The sequence below is a fragment of the Oncorhynchus nerka genome, linkage group LG2, assembly GCF_034236695.1.
Source record: "Oncorhynchus nerka isolate Pitt River linkage group LG2, Oner_Uvic_2.0, whole genome shotgun sequence".
Taxonomy (NCBI): Eukaryota; Metazoa; Chordata; class Actinopteri; order Salmoniformes; family Salmonidae; genus Oncorhynchus; species Oncorhynchus nerka.
This window is the reverse complement of record NC_088397.1, coordinates 37346225-37362073: the sequence shown is the minus strand read 5'-3', so window position 1 is coordinate 37362073 and position 15849 is coordinate 37346225. Positions and strand designations below refer to the sequence as shown.

The 15849-nt window shown below is 39.9% G+C and overlaps 1 protein-coding gene across 1 annotated transcript; it reads right to left on the bottom strand.

Moving 5' to 3' along the window:
• Positions 1-3562: 3562 nt before the first annotated feature.
• Positions 3563-15466, bottom strand: LOC115134968 (eukaryotic translation initiation factor 2 subunit 2-like). The gene is made up of 9 exons (XM_029669105.2): positions 15323-15466; positions 12046-12226; positions 11822-11922; positions 5775-5907; positions 5558-5661; positions 4779-4927; positions 4601-4657; positions 4379-4464; positions 3563-3897 (listed from the first exon to the last, which is right to left on the bottom strand). Exons 1-9 carry the CDS (start codon positions 15338-15340, stop codon positions 3722-3724), a joined length of 1005 nt encoding a protein of 334 aa, XP_029524965.1. The 5' UTR covers positions 15341-15466; the 3' UTR covers positions 3563-3721.
• Positions 15467-15849: the final 383 nt, after the last annotated feature.

The following is a 15849-nucleotide window of genomic DNA, read 5'->3' as shown; positions in this document are numbered from 1 at the left end:
CTGAATCCACAATATGGCGGAGGTTGGAAAGCCATAAGTCTTTTCAACAAGTTATGATCAATAATATAAAAGGCTGCACTGAAGACTAACAGTACAGCTCCCACAATTTTCTTAGCTTTTTTTTCAACCAATCATCAGTCATTTGTGTCAGTGTAGTACATGTTGAGGGCCCTTCTCTATAAGCATCTGTTAATTTGTTCAGAGAAATAGCATTGTATTTGGTCAAAAACAATTTGTTCCAATAGTTCGCTAAGAGCTGTCAGCAAGCTTATAGGTCTGTTGTTAGAACCAGTGAAGGCCACTTTACCACTCTTGGGTAGCGGAATGACTTTGGCTTCCCTCCAGGCCTGAGGACAAAGGCTTTCCTCTAGGCTCAGATTAAAAATGACAGATAGGAGTGGCTAGTGTCAGCTACCATCCTCAGTAGCTTTCCATCTAAGTTGTCAATGGCTTATTTTAATGATTATTTCATTGGCTTGTCATTATTGATCGATAATCATTTTTCCACCTCTCCCACTAACTTTACAAAATTCAAATTTGCAATCCTTTTCTTTAATTATTTGTTTTTAAAAAAAATACATTAACATAATTGCTCACCGTTTGTTGTTGGCATTTCCTGCTTAAGTTTGCCAATGAAATAGTCATTAAAATAAAATGGTTTCGTGATGAATAAGCCATCTGATTTAGTCTTTCTACCCATAATTTAATTTAAAGTACTGCAAAGTTTTTTTTACCATCATTCTTTATATCATTGATCTTGGTTTCATAATACCAGGAGCGGCCACATTGGAGCACATGCTGCTGCGGAGACTGTGTGAGAGCAGCACTGGGCCTTTAATCATTGGATTAAGCACATCCTTAGTGTGCATGAAACCATTTTAATGAGAAAAACAAAGCTATTCATGAATCCTGTCACAACAGCTGCCAGTGAACACACCCCCTTTTAGTGTGAGATGGAGTCGATTAGAGGGACCGTAAGACAATAAATAGCACACCTTGTTAGCGTTCCTTGCCTCCATATTTCCTCAATTATTAAAGAGGATGCTACTAGTTTATTAGATTTATTTGTGAAAGTTAATGGGTTTTTTAAACCATAAAAGAGGACTCATCTTTGTATCTGTGCCAATATAGCCTCTATGATCCCTCCTGGTGATCCGTTTGGACATGACTCCAACAGGGTCTCCAAGAGGGATCAGCCAATGAAGTTGGAATTCCCACCCAGTTGACAACTTTAAAAACGGTGGAAACCCTCAATGGCACTGCTCATGCTAATACGGCCTTTTGGTTGAAAATGGCAGTACTGAAAATGTAAGAGAGACATCTTTAGAATGACATATGGAATGTTTTTTCAGACTTTTAATATTTAACTGAAATCCAACTGCCACCTTACTTCACTGATGGAATTACGTATGTTGTACAACATACACCGTCTCTCATCCACGCTTTTCCAACTTATCTAAAGTCAACATGAGAAAAATATTTAGTGTTGTCATATTTATAACAAATGCATCCCGCTGAGAAAACCATGCTGGTCCAGAAATCACATCTTATCATCTTCAGCAAAAATCCTTATTTTTTTCCTCTCCGACTTCAAGGCCTGCCCAGGATATGGATACCTCTGAAAAGGAGCCCTAAAAAAGGTTTGCTGCACAGCGTTTAATGGTGCATTTAAACCATAAACATATGTCCTACGCAGCTGTGTGGTGGTGAGATTTTTTTTAAAAAAATCCCCAATTGTTTGATAGATACATACAGTTGAAGTTGGAAGTTTAACTACACTTAGGTTGGAGTCCTTAAAACTCGTTTTTGAAACTATAGTCAGTTAGGATATCGACTTTGTGAATGACAAGTATTTTTTCACAACAATTGTTTACAGAAAGATTATTTCACTGTATCAAAATTCCAGTGGGTCAGAAGTTTACATAAACTAAGTTGACTGTGCCTTTAAACAGCTTGGAAAATTCCAGAAAATGATTTCATGGCTTTAGAAGCTTCTGATAGGCTAATTGACTTCAAACTCAATGTCTCTGCTTGACATCATGGGGAAATCAAAAGAATTGAGCCAAGACCTCAGGAAAACAAATTGTAGAGCTCCACAAGTCTGGTTCATCCTTGGGAGCAATTTCCAAACACCTGAAGGTACCACGTTCATCTGTACAAACAATAGTATGCAAGTATAAACACCATGGGACCACGCAGCTGTCATACCGCTCAGGAAGGAGACACATTCTGTCTCCTAGAGATGGAACATACTTTGGCGAGAAAAAGTGCAAATCAATCCCAGAACAGCAGCAGAAGGCCTTGTGAAGATGCTGGAGGAAACAGGTACAAAAGTATCTATATCCACAGTAAAAATGAGTCCTATATATCGACATAACCTGAAAGTCCGCTCAGCAAGGAAGAAGCCACTGCTCCAAAACCACCATAAAAAAGCTAGTCTACGGTTTGCAACTGCACATGCGGACAAAGATCGTACTTTTTGGAGAAATGTCCTCTGGTCTGATGAAACAAAAATAGAGCTGTTTGGCCATAATGACTATTGTTATGTTTGGAGGAAAAGGGGGAGGCTTGCATGCCGAAGAACACCATCCCAACCGTGAAGCACGGGGGGGTGGGAGCATCATGTTGTGGGGGTGCTCTGCCGCAGGAGGGACTGGTGCACTTCAGAAAATAAATGGCATCGTGAGGAAGGAAAATTATGTGGATATATTGAAGCAACATCAAGACACCAAGTTAAAGCTTGGTCGCAAATGGGTCTTCCAAATGGACAATGACCCCAAGCATACTTCCAAAGTTGTGGCAAAATGGCTTAAGGACAACAAAGTCATGGTATTGGAGTGGCCATCACAAAGCCCTGACCTCAATCCTATAGAAAATTTGCAGGCAGAACTGAAAAAGCGTGTGGGAGCAAGGAGGCCCACAAACCTGACTCAGTTACACCAGCTCTGTCAGGAGGAATGGGCCAAAATTCACCCAACTTATTGTGGGAAGCTTGTGAAAGGCTAGCCGAAACGTTTGACCCAAGGCAATACTACCAAATACTAATTGAGTGTATGTAAACTTCTGACCCACTGGGTATGTGATGAAAGAAATAAAAGCTGAAAGAAATTCTCTACTATTCTGACATTTCACATTCTTAAAATAAAGTTGATCCTAGCTCACCTAAGACAGGGAATTTTCACTAGGATTAAATGTCAGGAGATGTGAAAAACTGAGTTTAAATGTATTTGGCTAAGGTGTATGTAAACTTCCCACTTCAACTGTATTAGCAACTTTTCTGACAGTGCAACACAACTGTAGCCCCTCCCCCAAAGCAAATTATCCCACATCAGTTTGTCTGTTTGAACATACCCTAATATGGACTCTTAATTTGGCATTCATAATACTCAATTCATACTTTTGGAAGCTAAGAACCTGGTGCACAAAGAGGGATGGTCTGAACAAAATAATGGATTTATCTAGTAGTATCGAATAAACAATGCTTATATATTAAATTACATTCAATTAAATTACCCTGGTCCACCATAGTGATGGATAATGGAATTAGGAAATATAGACTGCGTCTGATCACCCAGATGGTATACGATTTATTCATTTCTTTACAATAGGTAACAAATCCACAGACGGTCCATAAAAGCGTCCAGCCTGCCCCATCCTGTCCACTCCGCTTCTGAGAGAGAAACAGAGCACAGATGGGGGAGAGGGGGCAGCGGTGGTGGTTTTAATTGGCTTTGGCGCGGAGCTGAGCCCTCTTGCCTGTGACTGCCTGGAAACCTGCCTTGATGCTGGCGACGGAACAGCGGGAGTGGCAGGTCTCGCACTGTAGGAAGTAGAGTCGTGTGTCCTTCTGGAGGATAGTGTCGGGGGAGCGACATGTATGGCACGTCACATACTCCTCTAACAAGGGGATAGAAAAACTTGGATGAGATTGGGAATTGTTGGCATCTGGTTTGATTTAACCATATTATGCTGTGAAGGTCAGGTGATTGGTTGAAATTGCTAACTGGCTTTTTGTACTGCGGTGATAAATCAGTTTTATGCGATAATATTGCACTGATTTAACTGTTGTGGAAATAGCGCCGTAACTGGTCAAATTTGCAAACCCTCGAACAGTATGTACGGAATTGTATATTTTGCAAAAATTACATATCGCCCTCGCTAAATCCTAGAGGAACAGCTCACAACCAAGCAAGTCTTGTTATGAACATGGCTAGCAAATTGCAAAGTCAGACCCCTATCATTTTAATTAAACAAAAAAATGTTAAGTACATTAGATTGTCGTCATCCTCTCATTTGCAGTGAATAACTGAAATCAGAATTAAATCACGAGTTCAGAGTTGCGTACAAAGGTAGGACAATTGTCAACACGAGCACTTACTAATATATCTTCGTAAAACATTCTCTATCTGTTTCTGCTGGAATCTTCCTTTGATGATGAGCTGATTAGTTCCGTCTATAGAGCCACTGTTACAATAAAAATAGTTTCAGTCATAGATTCATATCCTCCATACACATTCATTTTCTAATATATATAAAAAATATAAAAAATGTTTAACGTAGCAGATAAATGCTTTCCTTCACTTGCTGACCAAAACCTTACCTTGTTCCAAGCTCAGCCAACAAGAAGGCCAGGAGATGTTTTGGCTGCCGATGCAACCTGTCAAGAAAAATTACAGTAAGGGCACTAATGAAGCAAAATAGTGTGATTCAACAAGGGAGAAGTCATTAAACCTCAACATCTCTAAAAACTTCAACAGCGCATCGCATGGTATTCTCACAGTTTGCAGATGTCAGTGAAGTTGACAAAGGATGACTTCTTGGTGCCTACTCGGACCACCTGGGGAGGCTTCATGACAAACTTCCGCTTCTCCCCAGCCACCATGTCAGGATTCTTCTCCCGCATGATTTGAAAGACACGGTTCAGAAGCTACAAGGGAGGGAGATGAATCAGCCTGGATTGTACAATGAAATACTTGAGAAACACCACTGAAAGACATTGGCTTCAATAGGATTTGACCAATAATTTTCAAATGAAGATGTAACTAAACATTCCTTTATTTAAAGTCATGATGACCTGACATCTTGTCGTACAGCTTAGGTCTCTGATGAAAATGCCTAGTGTAATATACTCTGGTGTAATATTCCTTTTAAATGTACAATATGCAGAATATGCAGAAATCACGCTGCCATTTCCTGGTTGCTAAAATTCTAATAATTTGCCAAATTTCAATTTATGTCACAAAACAAGCAATGTAGCAGTGTAGAGAATAATTGTACCATCTAAACCGCTGTGAAATATATTTCCAATAACCCAAAATATTGTATTTTCAACTGTTTGAAGCTGGTGTACAAAACCGAAAGTTAGACCTGAAACTACACTTAAGAACGGTAAGCATAGAATTAGCACACACAGACCAGATCTACAGCTTCTTAGACTTGCTTTCAATTAGTGACGGATCTATAACTCGCATTTCTATGTTAGTTTGGTCAGGTCGCCCAAAAAGTTACATATTGCAGCTTTAAGGGAAGTATCTTGGCCTACTGACTCAGATTGTACCTCGTCATATGTGTAGTCTCTCTCTGAGCCCGCCCACGCAGGGCCCAACTGTGTGCTGCTGAACGTGATGTCGTCAGTGTTCTTTCCATTGTCGTCTTCCTGGGCTTTAAACCACAAGGTATGAAAAAGGCCAAATGTCAGTTTGCATGCTGGTTGCATTAATTTAACATATTATGGCTTACAACATTTATCCAGCCTGTGAATTCAGTACACTCACCGTCATCTTTGATTTCCATGTCGTCATCCATGTCGAAATTCACAGCCTTGGACTTCCTTTTCTTTTTTCCTAGTTCTAACATCAAGTCGCCCTCTCCGTTGGTTTCAGAGGGCTCTGTCTCAATTTTCAGCTCCTGTGTATGGACAGTTATAGAAAAAAGTCAACTGAATACATACTAAACGCAGGGGCTAATAAAAATGTTAAAAATAATCCCATGACCAAAACTCAAGTCCATCTCAGATCGAATGTAAGGGCCACATTAACCCCCACATTCATGTAAAGAAAGTCATGAGCATCATACTTTCAGGGACAGAGGATCATTTTGTACATGTATTAAACAGAGTTTGACCAACTCCATTCTCCTTGCTTAGGGGGTCCTTCCAGGAACATTTTTATATAGCACTTGAGCTCAGTTCTGGTGACTTTTTAAAAGGACATTTACTCTAAAAACGAATGACAAAATTATACTGACACACTAAAATATAATTTCCACCTCCAGAAATGGGCCCAATAACATACTTTTAAAAATGTCAAACCCCATGACTTCATCCACATTGTTACTTTACAGCCTTATTCTAAAATGATTTAAATACAACCATTTCCTCAATCTACAAAGAACACCCCATAATGACAAAGCGAAAGCAGGTTTTTAGAAATGTTGGCAAATTATATCTTAAATTACATTCAGACCCTTTGCTATGAGACTCTAAATTGAGCTCAGGTGCATCCTGTTTTCATTGCTCATTCTTGAGATGTTTCTACAACTTTATTAGAGTCCACTTGTGGTAAATTCAAATGATTGGACATGATTTGGAAAGGCACACACCTGTCTATAAAAAGGTCCCACAGTTGATAGTGCATGTCAGAGAAAAAAACCAAGCCATGAGGTCGAAGAAATTGTCCATAGACCTCCGAGACAGGATTGTGTTGAGGCATAGATCTGGGGAAGGGTACTAAAAGCTAAGTTTGGAGCATTGAAAGTCCCCAAGAACACAGTGGCCTCCATCATTCTTAAATGGAAGAAGTTTGGACTCTTCCTTGAGCTGGCCGCCCGGCCAAACTGAGCAATTGGGGGAGAAGGGCCATGTCCAGGAAGGTGATCAAGAACCCAATGGTTACTGACAGATCTAGAGTTCCTCTGTGGAGATGGGAGAACCTTCCAGAAGGACAACCATCTCTGCAGCACTCCCACCAATAAGGCATTCATGGTAGACGGCCAGACGGAAGCCACTCCTCAGTAAAAGGCACATGACATCCCGCTTGGAGTTACCCAAAAGGACCTAAAGCCTCAGACATCTCTGGACAGACCTGAAAATAACTGTGCGGCAACACTCCCCCATCCAACCTGACAGAGCTTGAGAGGATATACAGAGAAGAATGGGAGGAACTCCCCAAATACAGGTGAGGCAAGCTTGTCGCGTCATACCCAAGACTCAAGGCTGTAATCACTGCCAAAAATGCTTCAACAAAGTACTGAGTAAAAGGTCTGAATACTTAGTGGAAAGAAATTATGTGAACCCTTTGGAATTACCTGGATTTCTGGATAAATTGGTCATCAAATTTGATATGAACTTCATCTAAGACAGTGTGCTTAACCTAATAACACAAACCATTGTATTTCTTGCCTATATTGAATACATAATTTAAACATTCAGTGTAGGTTGGAAAAAGTAAGTGAACTCCTAGGCTAATGACTTCTCCAAAAGCTAATTGGAGTCAGGTGTCAGCTAACCTGGAGTCCAATCAATGAGATTAGAGATGTTGGTTAGAGCTGCATTGCCCAATAAGAAACTCACAAAATTTGAGTTTGCTATTCACAAGAAGCATTGCCTGATGTGAACCATGCCTCAAACAAAAGAGATCTCAGAAGACATAAGACCTTGATGTCAGCACTGTTGCTACTCTCCCTAGAAAGTGGCCGTCCTGCAAAGATGACTGCAAGAGCACAGCACAGAATGCTCAATAAGGTTAAGAATCCTAGAGTGTCAGATAAAGACTTACAGAAATCTCTGGAACATGCTAACATCTCTGACGAGTCTATGATATGTAACACACTAAACAAGAATGGTGTTCATGGGAGTACACCACGGAAGAAGCCACTTCTGTCCAAAAAACATTGCTGCACGTCTGAAGTTAGCAAAAGTGCAACTGGATGTTCCCAAGCGCTACTGGCAAAATATTCTGTGGACAGATGAAACTACAGTTGAGTTGTTTGGAAGGAACACACACAACACTGGGAAAGACATTTTGCAGGAGAATGTTAGGCTGTCTGCCAATTGAAGCTCAACAGAAGTTGGGTGATACAAAAGGACAACGACCCAAAACACATTAGAAAATCATCAACAGAAGAACATATTCCTTCTGGAGTGGCCCAGTCAGAGTTCTGACCTCAACCTGATTGAGATGCTGTGTGGCATGACTGATCTGATCCTACAGAAAACATTTGGTTGAGGTTATTGCTGCCAAAGGAGGGTCAACCAGTTATTAAATCAAAGGGTTCACATACTTTTCCCACCCTGCACTGTGAATGTTTACACAGTGTGTTCAATAAAGACATGAAAACATATCATTGTTTGTGTTATTAGTTTAAGCAGACTGTTTGTCTTGTGACCAAGATGAAGATCAGATCAAATTTCATGATCAATTTAAGTATTTCTAAAGGGTTCACATACTTTTGCCACTGTACGTACATGTGTTTATTTTAAATACATTCGCAAAAAAACATGTTTTTGCTATGTCATTATGGGATATTGTGTGTTGAGGGGATAAAAAAAACTATTTTAGAATACGGCTGTAACGTAGCAAAATGTGGAATGCACTGCATAGCCTATGCATGGTGCATATTATCAGATGTGCTATTAGCAATAAGCATTATCACCTGTAGCCCAACTGATGAAGCATAGTGGCTTGCCCCTTTGGACAACATCCTGATTGTTATTATGAATTATCATTATTGTCTAATAAAAATATATAATTTGGTTGAATAATTTATGTCTCTATTACAAAAATGTCATTGCACCTTTAAGAGCTCTGTTGCTCAGCTGTGCCTAAACCATGCTTGAAACTCTGGTTCTAAAACTGCATTTGTAAAAAAGATTCCACGCACAATTGAATGAATACAGAAATGAATGTGGTAGCAAAGTAAAACAGTGATCGTCCTTTTTTTTTTTTTTTTTTTGCAAAGGCCAAAACGGCTTTCAAACGTTTTTTCCCCACGATTGCATCAGGTCAACTATTCTACCATGGGGTTGTCTGATTTTGTTTTAACCTCTCGAGGGTAGGGGGCGGCATTTGGAATGCCCAAATTCAATGGCCTGCTACTCGAGCCCAGAAGATATGATATGCATATAACTGTTAAAATAGTGTGTGAGTATAACAGAACTGATTTAGCAGGCGAAAACCTGAGAAATCCATTCAGGAAGTCGTTTTTTTTTTTTTTTTTTTTTTTTCTATTCCATGCCATTACAGTATCCATTGACTTAGGACTCCATTTGCAGTTCCTATGCCTTCCACTAGATCTCAACAGTCTTTAGAAATTGTTTCAGGCTTGTATTCTTATAAATGAGGAACCAAGACCAGTCTGAACGAGTGGACCCCAACACTAACGTGTCACAGAGCTTTTTCAGGCGTATGTACATTTCTTGTTTACCTTTTATATTGACGTTATTGTCCGGTTGAAATATTATAGATAATTTAGGCTAAAAAACAACCTGAGGATTGAATATAAACATCGTTTGACATGTTTCTATGACCTTTACGGACACAATTTGGATTTGTCTGATTGTTTTGACTGATTTTGAGCCTGTGGATTACTGAAGAAAATGCGCTAACAAAACAGGTTTTTGGATATAAAAGAGACTTCATCGAACAAAAGGAACATTTATTGAGTAAATGAATGTCTTCTGATTGCCACCATATGAAGATCATCAAAGGTAAGGGTTTCATTTTATCTCTTTCTGACTTTTGTAACGCTTCTGCTTGGCTGGTTACTGTTTGTAATAATTTGTCAACGGGGCTGTGTTCTGGACTAGGTATGCTTTCACCGAAAAGCATTTTATAAATATGACACTGGTTGGTTTAACAAGAAGTTAATCTTTAAACCTATGTAAAATATGTTTTGATTTCTGAATTTTTACAATGAGCATTTCTGTAATTGAATTTGGCGCTCTGCAACCTCACTGGATGTTGGACACGTACGCTAGAGAGGTCCGTTGGGTAATAGATAGGGTTCGGCGGTATCCAGATTTTCATATCGTCATACTGTCCTCTCACCACGGAATACATGGTATTACCAGTTTAGTTCACAAGGGGGTACCAGAAACGCAAAATAAAGCCCAAGGGTGTCCATTATCAAAATGCAAAACAGTGAATTTCAATGGAGGCTGCAAGCTAAATATGCTCAAAGTTACGCATATGTATGTAGGAGCTACCGAATGTCATTTTTGTTGAGTTTGGACATTTACAACTGAATGTGAAGGAGAGATATGAACAAAGTTGACGCATGCGGTACGGGCTCTCCAACAGCATATATACCTTAACCAAATATTTTTTAGAACTAACTCCATCTGTGTCTACGAGCTGTGTCTGTGTGGAGTCTGGAGTCGCTAGAGCAACAGGCCTGCCTGCTCGGAAAAGAGGAGCAGATGGGCCAGAACGAAGAGGAAATTTAGATTTTATTTAACTAGGCGAGTTAGTTAAGAACAAATTGAACAAATGCCTAGGAACAATGGGTTAACTGCCTTGTTCAGGGGCAGAACGGCAGATTTTTACCTTGTCAGCTCCGGGACTCGATCTAGCAGCCTTTCGCTAACTGGCCCAACACTCTAACCACTAGTCGACCTGCCGCCTCAAGATAGCAGCGGCAGCTGTACAGATAACTAATCCAAAGGTCTTTGACTTCTCAAATAGAGTAGAGTGCTAACACAATATGATACCCCGTCACCTTATTAATTCAGCCACTTAGATAGCAAGTTAGAATTACGCGTTAACACAAACCCTAGTTTATGTTTTTCACACAGGGAAAAAGTTCAAATATCTTTCTGCGTTTTGTAAACATAGATAGTCAAAATCAAAGTCAAATAGCGTTGCACTTCTGTTGTCATCTGATGAAAATTAACCATTTTCAGCTGAATGTGTTGCAGTGATGTACGTTCTGTGAAGGAAAAGTATAGTTGCACCTCCCTGATCACTCTATTGAAGCAAAAAAAGTAACTTTCAATATAAAACGTGACCCGTGTCAATACGCAGCTGGACTCACCTGCTCCCGCTTTGTCTCCTTGTCTTATTTACAAATGTGACTGGCTCAACTGTTCTGGAGAACTAAGTAAGCTTCAAAATGCAAAATAAGGTGACCGGTGAAATAAGACCGCAATGTGCTTCATCCCCTAATGCATTACTACACAAGTTGAATGCAGGTATTTAGTTAAAAAACATCTGCAAATATTTTCAAAAACTTGAAAGTTTAAATGGTATCGAAAAACCACCCCGTGGCTATTTACGCCCAAGCCTAGTGGTGGACCATTCTTGATACACACGGGAAACTGAGCATGAAAACCCCATCAGCGTTTCAGTTCTTGACACAAACCGGTTCTCCTTATATTTTGTCTGCCCATTCACCCCCAATGGCACACACATACATTCCATGTCTCAATTGTATCAAGGCTTAAAATCTTTCTTAATAACCTGTCTTCCCCTTCTATTACCTGTCTCGCCCCCTTCATCAACACTGATTGAAGTGGATTGATTTAATAACAAGTGACATCAATAAAGTATCATAGCTTTTACCTGGATTCACCATGTCAGTCTATATCCTAATGTTTTGTACACTCAGTGTATAATTAAAGCTACAAAAAGCAAGGATCCATCTTAACCCCATCTATGAGACATATCCACCGCCTACAAGGTTGACAGGAATCGATTTTGTAGATAAATCAAACATTTCCATAATTTAATAGACACTTATGAAAACATGTTAAAAGAAAGTCAACATTCTACACGCTAAGTAAGGCCCACTGGCCAGCTATCTGGGCACTTAACCCAAAACGTACCTTTATTCCCTCCTCTACATCATTGTCAAATGTCTTTGGCTTTTTCTTTTTCTTCTTCTTCTGGTTGAAGAAGTTTAAGTCATCCAGGTCATCAGAGATTTCTGGCAAACATACCAAGATCAAAAAGTCTTACTTACAAAAGATCTTAGAAGTCAGACACATGCAAATCCACCTTTTTAGTTTATATTATGTTAAGGCACCCGAGGGCCCTGCTACTTCCTCACCTTTCCTCCTTCCGTCATCCTCGTCAAAGTCCACCTCTCTGTCCTCTCCTCCATCCACCTCCACCTCCTTTGCTTCTGGCTGTGGAGCATCCTCACTGGCACCGTCCCCTCCTTCTTCGTCTAGCATGAAAGGCTTCTTCTTCTTTTTCTTCTTCTTGGACATGTTGGGATCAAATATCATCTGCAAAGCACAAACGGAACGTGTTATGAACGGCTGACCCCTATGACGGTGTCAGCATTAATCTTGCAAATATAGCTAACTTGCTTCGTCCCGCAACGAGTGATTGTTTACTAAACCTAATCAATTTGGTTACACCAAAATCATTTTCCCAGTCAACAGAGGCATACCCCAATATCTCTAGGAACAACACTTATGATTCGTTGGGTTGAATGTAGAGGTCGACCGATTAGGATATTTCAACTGCGATAGCGATTATTGGAGGACCAAAACAAGCCGATACCGATTAAAATCGGCCAATATTGTTTATATATTTGCAATAATGACAATTAGAACAATACTGAATGAACAATGAACACTTATTTGAACTTAATATAATACATAAAATCTATTTAGTCTCCATGAAACATGTTCAATTTGGTTTAAATAATGCAAAAACAGTGTTGGAGAAGAAAGTAAAAGTGCAATATGTGCCATGTAAAAAAGCTAACATTTAAGTTCCTTGCACAGAACATGTGAAAGCTGGTGGTTCCTTTTAACTTCTCCATATTCCCAGATAAGAAGTTTTAGGTTGTAGTTATAATAATTGATGCGTCAACAATCTCTAGACCATTTATATTCAATATACTTTTGACCATTGGATGTTCTTATAGGCACTAGTATTGCCAGCCTAATCTCGGGAGTTGATAGGCTTGAAGTCATAAACAGCGCTGTGCTTCAGAGCTTGCTGGCAAACACAGTAAAGTGCTGTTTGAATTAATGCTCACGAGCCTGCTGCTGGCTACCATCGCTCAGTCAGACTGCTCTATTAAATATCAAATTATAATAAACACACAGAAATAAAAGCCTTTGGTCATTAATATGGTAAAATCCGGAAACTATCATTTTGAAAACAAAACGTTTATTCTTTCAGTGAAATACAGAACCGTTCCGTATTTTATCGAACGGGCGTCAACCTTAAGTCTAGATATTGCTGTTACATTGCACAACCTTCAATGTTACTTCATAATTTGTAAAAATCTGGCAAATTAATTACGTTTTTTGTTAGGAAGAAATGGTCTCAACACAGTTCGCAACAAGCCAGGCGTCCCACACTGTTGCATATACCCTGACTCTGCTTGCACTGAACGTAAGACAAGTGACAACTTCCCTTGTTAATATTGCCTGCAAACATGAATTTTTTAACTAAATATGCAGGGTTAAAAAAAATACTTTTTAAGAAAGGCATTGATGTTTATGGTTAGGTACACTTGTGCCACGATTGTGCTTTTTCGCCATTGCGTTTTTGTTAAATCATCACCCGTTTGGCGAAGTTGAAATAGGCTGTGATTCGATGATAAATTAACGGGCACCGCATTGATTATATGTAACGCAGGAAACGCCAGTTAACCTAGTAATATCATAAATTATGTGTAGTTAACTAGTGATTGCAGATTGATTGTTTTTTATAATATAAGTTTAATGCTTGCTAGCAACTTACCTTGGCTTCTTGCAGCCACAAGGTCCTTTTGATGCTGCACTCACGTAACAGGTGATCAGCCTGCCACGCAGTCTCCCCGTGGATTGCAATGTAATTGGCGTCCAAAAAGGCTGATTACAGGTTGTTATGAAAACGTGAAATCGTCCGACCTCTATTTGAACGTGCCCTAAAGCTCTGCTGCCTGACGGAACCCGACAATATCTACGGGTTAGGGGAGGGCCTGTTTTTTTCACATCAATAACTAGGATACGGGCTGGGCTTCACTAACATTTTGAAGCTGAGCCATTTGCTCATGCTCTGCAGTAACATAACTGACTAAGATCATAACATGGTGTCAGAAATGCTTCAGCCTTTAAAAAAAAAAAAATTTTTTTTTTTACTTAGGCAAGTCAATGAAGAATACATTCTTATTTACAATTATGGCAACACAATGACACTAGGCCAATTGTGCGCCGCCCTATGGGACTCCCAATCATGGCCGGATGTGATACAGCCTGGATTCGAACCAGGGACTGTAGTGACACTTCTTGCACTGAGATGCAGTGCCATAGACTGCTGAGCCACCACTCGGGAGCCCAAATAATAAGACGGGAGGAATTTTTTAACATATAAAATAATGTTCCTTTAGAGTGATGAAAAGTAGCTAACAGCTCTCTCATGTCTACTCACTGCGCAGAGTAACCCCAGCTAAGCCGTTGTTTAAGACACTCATAGCTGCCACGAGCAGAGTGAGCTGTGTGTAGGGAGCAATGACTGAAAGAAAAGAACAGCTAATGGATTTACTAACGCAGGAAGTTATTTCTGATTTCGAGTAGGGCCGGGCCTTAAATTTGGCAGAAGCAAATCGGGCCTGATATAGGGCCTTAACGTCGGGGGCATGGGTAGGGCTCTAATGTGGCCTTCGCTATCAAATGAGCGTTTAAAACATTTATCCAGGGTCTCCCATTTTTCGCCTGTAGAAGTTGGAGTTTACATGGTAGTTTACTCTCTTGGACCGTGTGGTCTAGAATGGACTACAATGGCAGCCCACAGGCGGAAAAAAATGGGAGACCCTGGATAAAAACGTGTTTCAAAAGCTTATCTGATATCAAAGGACACATTCATTCAAACCAACGAATCGTAACTATTGTTCCTAGAGATAATGGATATGCCTCTGGCTGTTGACGGGAAACGTTATTTTGACGAACCCGAATAACGTTAGTTTAGGTTTGGTCGATGAAGGACGCCAGGCTGCGAAGCTTCCGCATAAACATCTGTAAAATGGCACGTTGCGGGAAGAAGCAAACTAGCTGGGTAACGTAGCTAGCAGGGACGAGGCACTAACCTAACACAACACACAATCAAAAACTACCTTAGATAGGTACTGAATTGACATCCACCAACAGTCAGCAAAATATCTACATTCAATCGGACACGGTCGCACAATGACAAATAGTTAGCTACAGTACATGTCTAGGGTTTTACTGACAATTTTAAGGAGATGAAGCAGCTATCTAACCAGCAATAACATGGGGTGGCTAACGTTAGACCTTAACTAGCTGCCTCATTGTCACACGTGTGTAGGCCATAATTATGTTTCTTATAAACTCGAATTACAATGGTAAAATTGGATTAGTTACCTCGTCGTCTCCCGACATGTTTCCAAACTATGTTGTGTCAGATAACGATGAAAATCCGTTGCAGTATATGTTTTAATCACCCAAACCACTGGTCAGTTTCGGGTTTCTTGCATCAGCTACCGAGCAGTAGTGTTTGCGCATGCGCAAATGTTATTTATTTCATGCCCAGGTGTAGGGGAAAAGCCTAGTGGGATATGTAGTTTTTTGTGCTCCGGCACCCTACTATAGTTCAGTGTACACAACCCTACATTCAGGTCAACAACATCTGGGAAGGTGGAACATTGGTGTTCTTATTTTGGACATGTATTAAAGTCTCACATAGGATCAAAGCACATCATCATCTTGCTTGATTTTGGCCATCAGGAGACTGGAAGCGTTCTGCCATTATGATATAAAGCCATTTTATTCTGTTGTCAACCATGAAAACAAATACATTTCATTTGAAACTTTCACACAATGACTATACAAGATCTTAAAATAACAATATTTTGCTCATTGTTGTCCCTATTTTGGGCCTGTATTCACTT